General features: G+C 34.2%; 1 protein-coding gene across 1 annotated transcript; it reads left to right on the top strand.

Moving 5' to 3' along the window:
• Window positions 1–736: 736 nt before the first annotated feature.
• Window positions 737–9,066, top strand: LOC146910311 (pleiotropic drug resistance protein 1-like). The gene is made up of 24 exons (XM_085722844.1): window positions 737–1,230; window positions 1,334–1,454; window positions 1,560–1,648; window positions 1,736–1,820; window positions 1,946–2,105; window positions 2,411–2,487; window positions 2,595–2,648; window positions 2,740–2,830; window positions 2,916–3,217; window positions 3,324–3,605; window positions 4,135–4,451; window positions 4,847–5,007; window positions 5,106–5,209; window positions 5,369–5,525; window positions 5,610–5,735; window positions 5,824–5,987; window positions 6,208–6,540; window positions 6,620–6,910; window positions 7,005–7,088; window positions 7,213–7,346; window positions 7,574–7,801; window positions 7,893–8,064; window positions 8,267–8,521; window positions 8,721–9,066. The coding sequence occupies exons 1-24, from the start codon at window positions 920–922 to the stop codon at window positions 8,985–8,987; spliced, it is 4,365 nt and encodes a 1,454-aa protein (XP_085578970.1). The 5' UTR covers window positions 737–919; the 3' UTR covers window positions 8,988–9,066.
• The last annotated feature ends 1,070 nt before the right edge of the window (window positions 9,067–10,136 follow it).

Here is a 10,136-nt window from a genome sequence, read left to right as displayed (position 1 = left end):
CAAGATATTGAAGATCTCAATGATTTTCTGTATGATACTCCATCCGTCCCGGAATAACTGACCCATTTTCTAAAAAAAAGTGTCCCAAAATAACTGACTCATTTCAATTTTCAATACAACTTTCATCATTTCCAATACAATATAACACTAAATAATACTACTTTTATCATTTCCAATACAATATATTCCATTTTCTCCTTTATTTATACATTTTTCTTAATCTGTGTGAAATGAGCCAAGGGGTCAGATAAATTGGGACGGAGGGAGTACGTATTTCAATAAAACCATGAGTTGGATACTTGGATTGGCAGCAAGCAATTTTTAAATATTTAATTATTATTACACGTGCATCTATACCACTTTTAGAATAAAAACCAATTGGACCAACCAACACAAACAGCATCTAAGAAAGTCAACTTATAACTGATTACGTACTGTATTTTGTTTAGTGTTTTTACACTTCTTAATACATAATCAATGATGTCACTTATGCCATAAACTGATAGTATTATATTATTATAGTATTATAGCATTACGATGGTTCATTCTTTATTTGAGGCTGCTTTTCCGTAAAGGATGTCAAAAGGTTAATATTAATAATCTGTGCAATGTATATCTAGCTGGCACGTTCATGATGGCCACCTTGTCTAAGACTACATGGAATTTGAACATTTGAACATGACCATGTTACTCTCTCAATATATATATATATATACATACATACACAAGCACACATAACCATTGTTTATTTTTGTTTCACGTTCATCCAAACTCCAAAGGGAAAGGAAAATGGTCCTTTTGACTACACAAAACAACACCATAAGGAAATTAAGTTAGCAAGTAGCCAGTGATTTTTTGAATACCCTTTTCTCCAAATTTGTTGTTAGTAACTCGGACTAATTGTATTTGTTGTGGTAGGATGGAGGGTGGAGGTAGTTTCAGGATTGGCAGTTCATCAATATGGAGGAACAGTGATGCTGCTGAGATTTTTTCAAATTCTTTCCACCAAGAAGATGATGAAGAAGCTCTTAAATGGGCTGCAATTCAGAAACTTCCTACTTTTGAACGTTTGAGGAAAGGTTTGCTCACTTCACTTCAAGGGGAAGCCATTGAGATCAATATAGAGAACCTTGGGTTGCAAGTAAGAAAAGATTTACTTGAAAGACTTGTTAGACTTGCTGAAGAAGACAATGAGAAGTTTTTGCTCAAACTCAAGGATCGAATCGACAGGTTAGAATTCAATTTCTTTTGTCCTTGTTTTTAAAAGAGGTGCTTTTGAAATGAACTAATTTATTTTCTTATCATTCTTTTCTTCTTCCTTGGATGATATCAGAGTAGGAATTGATCTTCCTACCATTGAGGTTCGATTCGAGCATTTGAATATCGAAGCAGAAGCTCATGTAGGAAATAGATCTTTGCCTACCTTCACTAACTTCATGGTTAACATAGTGGAGGTAAATAATCAACTCTCATAAATAATACTAACCTTCTATGTGGTATTTTATTGAAGGATATTCTGACTAAACAATATGGTTTTTTTTAACAATTTAATTGTACAGGGCCTGTTGAACTCTCTTCATGTACTTCCAAGTAGAAAACAACATCTAAATATTCTCAAAGATGTTAGTGGAATAATAAAGCCTTCAAGGTATCAATACAAATACTATTCTATTCATTGATTGATCTATAGGTCCTCTTGAACCAATATAACATGTTTCAATTTGCTTCTTTGTAGAATGACATTGCTTTTGGGCCCTCCGAGTTCTGGAAAAACCACACTCCTGTTGGCCTTGGCCGGAAAACTTGATCCAAAATTAAAGGTTAGAACATTAAAAGAAGATACACACATTTTAACTATCTATCATCTATGTGCTCATATTTTAGCTCTAGTTTCCAACTTTGGATCTATAGCTAAATTCCTAATATAGTGCGGCTTCGTGATCAGTTTTCTGGAAAGGTAACTTATAATGGTCATGAGATGAATGAGTTTGTGCCTCAAAGAACTTCTGCTTATGTGGATCAAAATGATCTTCACATTGGAGAAATGACTGTTAGAGAAACCTTGGCTTTCTCAGCAAGGGTCCAAGGAGTTGGGCCTCGTTATGGTTAGTCCAAAAAAATTCTTTTTTCTTATCATATAAGTATTTGTGTATAAGCTATTTCTATAACAAAAGATATACTAAAGTAAAACTGTTTTCATATAAGCTATAATCTATTTTCATAACTTCGCTAGGAAAGCTTATGGAAATAAGCTGACAACACCTTATGGACATGTCATAAGTTGTTTCCATAACCTCTTTCAAACAATTTTATAAGTCATTATGTGAGTAGAAAAAATCAAATAAGTCAATCCAAAAAGGCCATAAATTAGAAAGTTTTGACCATGTGTAATATTGTTGTCATTCTGCAGACTTGTTAGCAGAGCTGTCCAGAAGAGAAAAACATGCAAATATCATGCCTGATCCAGACATTGATGTGTACATGAAGGTAATATAGAGTTATTTTATACTTATTGGATCATCTATTTCTTTTCCATGAAAATAAAAAATGAATGATACTAAAGTGGTTGTCCTTTGGATTCATAATGCTCACAGGCTATAGCAACCGAAGGCCAGAAGGCAAATTTGATAACAGATTATGTCCTAAGGGTAAAATAATTTTACTTTCAAAACATGTCACCATGACTGCATTGTAATAATATATTTTACAGTCTCTTGTTTCTTTGTTATACATTTGCAGATTTTGGGACTAGAGATATGTGCTGATACTGTTGTAGGAAATGCAATGTTACGAGGTATCTCTGGTGGACAAAAGAAACGTGTTACAACTGGTAAAATAAAAATCCAATTTAAGTCTTAACGTGGATCGTTATGAATCATCTCAATGAATTGATTATTATGAATCTATCAATGTAGGGGAGATGTTGGTTGGACCGGCGAAAGCTCTATTCATGGATGAAATATCTACTGGTTTGGATAGCTCAACAACTTTTCAGATTGTGAATTCAATGAAGCAATTTGTCCACATTCTCAAAGGAACTGCAGTCATCTCGCTCCTTCAGCCACCACCAGAGACTTACAATCTTTTTGACGACATTATTCTACTCTCTGATAGTCACATTATATACCAAGGTCCCCGTGAACACGTGCTTGAATTTTTCGAATCAATTGGTTTTAAATGTCCTGATAGGAAAGGAGTGGCAGATTTTTTGCAAGAAGTGAGTGTCATTGTGTCTTTTATCATTTTTGTCAAAAGAAGGTTTATACTTTATTCTATCTAATAACAATTTACTTTTTTATATGAAAATTATTATGTTTTTATAGGTGACATCAAGGAAAGACCAAGAGCAGTATTGGGAACACAAAGACCAGCCTTATAGATTTGTCACAGCTGAAGAGTTTTCTGAGGCATTTCAATCATTTCATGTTGGCAGAAGACTTGGTGATGAACTTGGTACTGAATTTGACAAGTCTAAGAGCCACCCAGCTGCCTTGACAACCAAGAAATATGGAGTGGGAAAACGGGAATTGTTTAAAGCTTGTTTCTCAAGAGAATATTTACTTATGAAGCGCAATTCATTCGTCTACATCTTCAAAATTTGCCAAGTAGGTTTACAAAATTTTGACATTTTCATTATAACATTATGTTCCTACCTCAAGTCTGATGTACTTCTTTTCTAAGCCCTCACAGTTTTCTGAGGTATTATCTATTTTTGGGCCTTGTGTTAGAGGCCAACACTCGGTGGGATTTAGTCCCACATCGGATAGATAGGATTCTTGAGAAGAGTTTATAAAGAGGAGGCACTCATCACCATACAAGCCAGTTTTGTAAGGATGAGTTAGGCCTTGATTTTCGTGTCAGATCATCACCATATGAGTTAGGCCTTGATTTTTGTGTCAGACTAAGCCCTCACTTTTGTCATTTTCGTGTCAGACTAAGCCCTCACAGTTTTGTCCTTCGTTAAAAGGTGCACCCCACTAAGCCCTCACAGTTTTGTCCTTCGTTAAAAGGTGCACCCCACTAGGTGTTTATAGGTGTTTATAAACTACCATTAGCCTCGATTCCAAAACAAAACGAAACTTTTTTGGTGTACATTATTAAAATCCATTACTGATGACTTCCCTCTCCTTTTAGATATGTATAATGGCAATGATTGCAATGACCATCTTCTTCCGGACTGAGATGCACAGAGATTCGGTGACTCTTGGAGGTATATATGTAGGTGCATTGTTCTATGGCGTTGTTGTGATCATGTTCAATGGAATGGCGGAAATTTCCATGGTAGTTTCAAGACTTCCTGTTTTCTATAAGCAAAGGGGATACCTATTTTTCCCTCCATGGGCATATGCTCTTCCTGCATGGATCCTAAAAATCCCCTTAACTTTTGTGGAAGTGGCTGTTTGGGTATTCCTTACCTACTATGTCATTGGTTTCGATCCATATATTGGAAGGTAAGAGTAAAATGTTTTTTACTTTTTGCAAGTCATAAACGTACTTGTGAATTGGGTCTTGTTTGGATAAACAACTTAATTAAGCATTTATCATGTAAACGCTTATATATAAGCTATTTCTATAATTAAAGACAAAATAAAAGACAATTTTTTTCATATAAGCTATCGTTGAGTGCTTATCAGTATAAGTTGAAAACAGTTTATGAGCATGCATATATTGTTTTCATAAGTTCTTCCAAACAGTCTCACGGGTGTTTTTCCTAGTACATAAGCTCAAATAAGCAATTCCAAACAAGCCCTCTTCCTTTATGTTTTTTTCCCTCATAATATTGTATATTCTCATATTCTACTAAACAAATGATGATATGCATTTGTCTATATACTTCCTAATGCAGGTTTTTCAGACAATATCTTATTCTTGTACTAGTAAACCAGATGGCTTCTGCATTATTCAGATTCATTGCAGCTGTTGGGAGGGACATGACAGTGGCTCTAACATTTGGATCATTTGCACTTTCCATCCTTTTTGCTATGAGTGGTTTTGTCCTATCAAAAGGTATCATGAATCTAAAACAAATAAACAATCACATCGTTTGTCTCATTATGTTCTATCATATAAGATTTCTCTTCTCTTTTCTTTGCTTATGCTCACAGACAGAATAAAAAAATGGTGGATATGGGGATTTTGGATATCACCCATGATGTATGGACAAAACGCCATGGTAAATAATGAGTTCCTTGGGAATAAATGGAAACATGTGAGTTTTTTTACTATTTTTTTTTTATTTTCTAAGACTTCCTTATCATATAAATAACCTGATGTACCGCCAAAGTCTAGTGCAAGTGTTTGAATTCGATTTTTCTTCATCGAGAAATCTAAATAATCTGATGTCTTGATATATATTTTCTTATGGAAGGTTCTTCCAAACTCAACGGATCCAATAGGAGTTGAAGTTTTGAAATCTCGCGGATACTTCACTGAGTCATACTGGTACTGGATAGGTGTTGGTGCTCTGATTGGATATACATTACTTTTCAACTTTGGCTATATCCTTGCTCTCACTTTCTTGAATCGTGAGTATCTTCACCTTAGATGTGTAATAAAGCAGATGAGCCTACAGTTCAATGTACTGATATAATACAAAATTGATCATGCAGCACTTGGGAAGCATCAAACTGTTATACCAGATGAATCTCAAAGCGATGAGCAAATTGGTGGTGGCAGAAAAAGAACTAATGTATTGACATTCATAAAGGATAGTTTTTCACAACACTCAAATAAAGGTACTTTCATTCAATAACTCATGATTGAATGTTGTATTTCAATTCAAATAATACATTACGGTCAAGTAAAATTGGATCTACTTCACAGTGAGAAATGGAGAAAGTAGAAGCGGAAGCACCTCTCCTAGTACTTTATCTGATAGACGAGTTGCTGCAGAGACAAATCATAGTAGGAAAAGAGGAATGGTTCTCCCTTTTGAACCACATTCAATCACCTTTGATGAAGTTACATATTCTGTAGACATGCCACAGGTAATTTAGAAACCAAATAAGTAAAGATTTTAACTGACACACCGTCAGCAAATCACATTCAATGATCTGACAGTTATTATTCACAAACATTATAAAAAAAATCTTTACACTGATAGTGTATATCAATTAAATCCAAAAATAAATTGGCAAAATATCATATTGAACTTTCAAAGTATTATTTTGAAGAAATGAATATTAAATACTTGAACTGAACTCGCAGGAAATGAGAAACCGAGGTGTTGTTGAGGATAAGTTGGTTCTTTTGAAGGGTGTAAGTGGAGCTTTCAGACCAGGTGTTCTCACTGCTCTGATGGGCGTCACTGGTGCAGGAAAAACAACTCTGATGGATGTGCTTTCTGGTAGAAAAACTGGTGGATATATTGGTGGGAACATCACAATATCTGGCTATCCAAAGAAGCAAGAAACCTTTGCAAGAATTTCAGGATACTGTGAGCAAACTGATATCCATTCTCCTTATGTTACTGTCTATGAATCTTTGCTCTATTCAGCATGGCTCCGGTTGTCCCCAGACATCAATGCTGAAACCAGAAAGGTTAGTATTTTAATCACTTGAGATTTTACCATTCATTGGAATTATTATGTTAAAGTTTGAAAATGACTTATGCTTGTAGATGTTCATTGAGGAAGTCATGGAACTTGTGGAACTGAAACCACTGCGAAACTCATTAGTAGGACTACCTGGTGTTAGCGGTCTCTCAACGGAGCAGCGCAAAAGATTGACTATTGCGGTTGAGTTGGTAGCTAATCCTTCAATAATATTCATGGATGAGCCAACTTCTGGACTTGATGCAAGGGCTGCAGCTATTGTTATGAGAACAGTTAGAAACACAGTAGACACTGGAAGAACAGTTGTTTGTACAATCCACCAGCCTAGCATTGATATATTTGAATCTTTTGATGAGGTGATAAAAAAGGAACAACTCAAGAAAATAAGAATTTTTTGTTTGTTTTCTTCCATTGCAAAGCTTCTAATATTTATGTCACAATGAAATGCAGCTTTTGTTACTAAAGCAAGGAGGGCAAGAGATATATGTGGGGTCACTTGGACATAATTCTTCCAATTTAATCAGCTACTTTGAGGTAGGTAGTTATAGATATAGATATAGATATCCAATGAAAAGTACGGAATACCGAATTCATTTTTATGGTTCGAATCATTATCTTTTTGTTAATAGTTCAATATGTCCATACTTTTATGTTGAAGGGAATCCATGGTGTTAACAAGATCAAAGACGGTTATAATCCAGCAACATGGATGTTGGAAGTCACAAATTCATCTAAAGAAGTAGAATTGGGGATTGATTTTGCAGAGGTGTACAAAAATTCAGAGTTATACAGGTATTTTCGCTTGTATGTAATCTAATCAAACTATATAGAAATCGAAAATAATCAACTAGAAAACACCGACTAGAGAAAAGTACATGAAGTTTTTGTTGTAAGTTCTTATTCAAATGATATTCATATAAACTATAAGTTGTTTTCATAAGCTATCCTAGAGAACTTATGGTATGAAGTATATTAGTGTGTATGTTGATATAAAATGAACTTAAAACATTTTGTTTCAGGAGAAACAAAACACTAATCAAAGAATTGAGTACTCCAGCTTCTGGTTCGAAAGATCTTTATTTTACTTCACAGTACTCGAGATCCTTTTGGACACAATGTATGGCTTGTTTATGGAAACAACATTGGTCTTACTGGCGCAATCCTGTATACACTGCCATAAGATTTCTGTACTCAACCTCCGTAGCTGTTTTGCTTGGAACCATGTTTTGGAACCTTGGCTCCAAAATGTAAGATAAATTGGAAAACTAGAAATGTTTACTCTTGTATTTGTATAATTTTTTTTGACCAACAATAAAATTTCATATCAAATTATTGCAGTGAAAAGGAACAAGATCTTTTTAATGCCATGGGGTCCATGTATTCTGCCGTTCTCCTAATTGGCATCAAGAATAGTAATGCTGTGCAGCCAGTGGTAGCTGTTGAAAGAACGGTCTTTTATCGAGAAAGAGCAGCCGGAATGTATTCAGCTTTTCCATATGCTTTTGCTCAGGCAAGTATCCCTTATCTTAGAATTATGTCTTTTGTTTGACTGCTGCAATATCCTGCTAAAAAAATCCATATCCCAAACAAAAATGAAGAACATCTAAATCACTTATAAAAGATAGGTTCTGATACCATCTTAGATGCATTTAATATCTTAGATGCATTCATCTGTGTTTTTTTTTTAATATACATCTTCTCTTGCATTGCAGGTTGTAATTGAGATTCCACATGTTTTTGTACAGTCTGTGGTCTATGGATTTATAGTTTATGCTATGATTGGTTTTGAGTGGACTTTGGTTAAAGTTTTGTGGTACCTGTTCTTCATGTATTTCACCTTCCTCTATTTTACCTTCTATGGTATGATGGCAGTGGCCATGACCCCAAACAACCACATTTCCACTATAGTTTCCTCTGCATTCTATTCAGTATGGAATCTCTTCTCAGGATTCATAGTTCCAAGACCTGTAAGTTTGAACTTCCTTAAATTCTTAGGGCATTTTAATTTCATGTTTTTGTAAAATGATGATTAGTGTCACTTTATTTTATAATTATTTCTTCTTTCCCATTGTTTTATTTTAAATTTCATGCTTCTTTTTAGCATAGTGATAGTAGCATATAGCTAATTTATAGTACATTGTTTTTCTTGGTGGCTTTGGCTAACAGAGAATTCCAGTGTGGTGGAGGTGGTACAGTTGGGCCAATCCAGTTGCATGGAGTTTGTATGGTTTGGTGGCTTCACAATATGGAGATGTAAAACAAAACATTGAAACCAGTGATGGTAGCAAAACAGTGGAAGAATTTTTGAGAAATTACTTTGGTTTCAAGCATGATTTTCTAGGAGTGGTTGCACTTGTCAATGTTGCATTTCCAATAGTTTTTGCTTTGGTCTTTGCCATAGCAATCAAGATGTTCAATTTTCAAAGGCGTTAAGATCGTTCAATTTTACTTTTTGTATAGGAATTCCATCTAAAGAAGAAAATATCCCACATCATTTATTTTGTGTGTGTATATATTGTATTTTTCAGAAATATAGTTAGATATGCTTGGATAATATACTCCGAAGTTGAGCTGCAACCAGCTCTACGAAGTTGAGTTTCCAAAATATTGGGGTCGGGGTCTCAAAAGATTTAGGCTATTAATTTTCTCATCCTATCCATTTTTCGCGCACCTTATTTTTTATGAAAATGCCCATGTGATTTTAGGATTTTATAGTCCAAATTGAGTTTTCCTTTTGTTTTTGGTGGAAAAAAAAATGAGTTTTTCACCAAGTCGGATTTTATAATTTGAACACCCTAGAAAATAGGGAGCATTCCTAGCTTTTTCCGGATTATAGAATCGGAACACCCCTAAACACCCTTATTCAGGGGGAAAACAGTTTGGATTATATATTGTATCAGCAAAAAAATTGAGCATGTTTGTAACCTGGATAACCAGTTTAAGAACCATATTAATCTTCCTAACTTTCATCCTTCTGATTTAGGACATTGTTAGTTGTTCTCAATCAAAAATTTAAATTTTTGGGCTACTTGATCATATTGCTCTGAAACTTTCCTAGAAAATCAGAAAAAAAATAAATCAAGGATCAAGACTCCCATTGAAAGGACTTCGGTCCCCTCAAAATCTAAAATTTTATTGTTTAGGCCCATTTTTCATTTTTTTTCTTCATATTCTCAAAAAAAATCCACACAAAAATGCATTAGTTTTATTTGATTTAAAAAAAATTGGTGTATTTTTACATTTTTTTTATTTTATTTGACATGTTTTTATCATTGTTTTTTTTTGTTGTTTTAAAAGTGAAATTCGCAACTGCTGAAATGGAGAGATTGTGATTGATACATATGTATAAGCATATTTCGGATTATATATATAATTCAAACACATCCAAACTGTGTTCGGATTACCTCCAAACTTTGTAAAAAAATAGGGTGCGTGAGAAGGTAACAGGGTGAGAAAAATTATAGACAAAAGATTTATTATATGTGTATGTCCAATGATGTAACACCCCGTTCTCCCAACAACGTAATATTAATTATTATAATCAGAGTAATCACACAACGGAGTGTCACACTACTTTTCAAA

This window comes from Medicago sativa, chromosome 7 (assembly GCF_051527215.1).
Source record: "Medicago sativa cultivar Bolivia chromosome 7, Bolivia_mono, whole genome shotgun sequence".
Classification (NCBI taxonomy): domain Eukaryota; kingdom Viridiplantae; phylum Streptophyta; class Magnoliopsida; order Fabales; family Fabaceae; genus Medicago; species Medicago sativa.
This window is presented reverse-complemented; position numbering and strand designations above follow the sequence as displayed.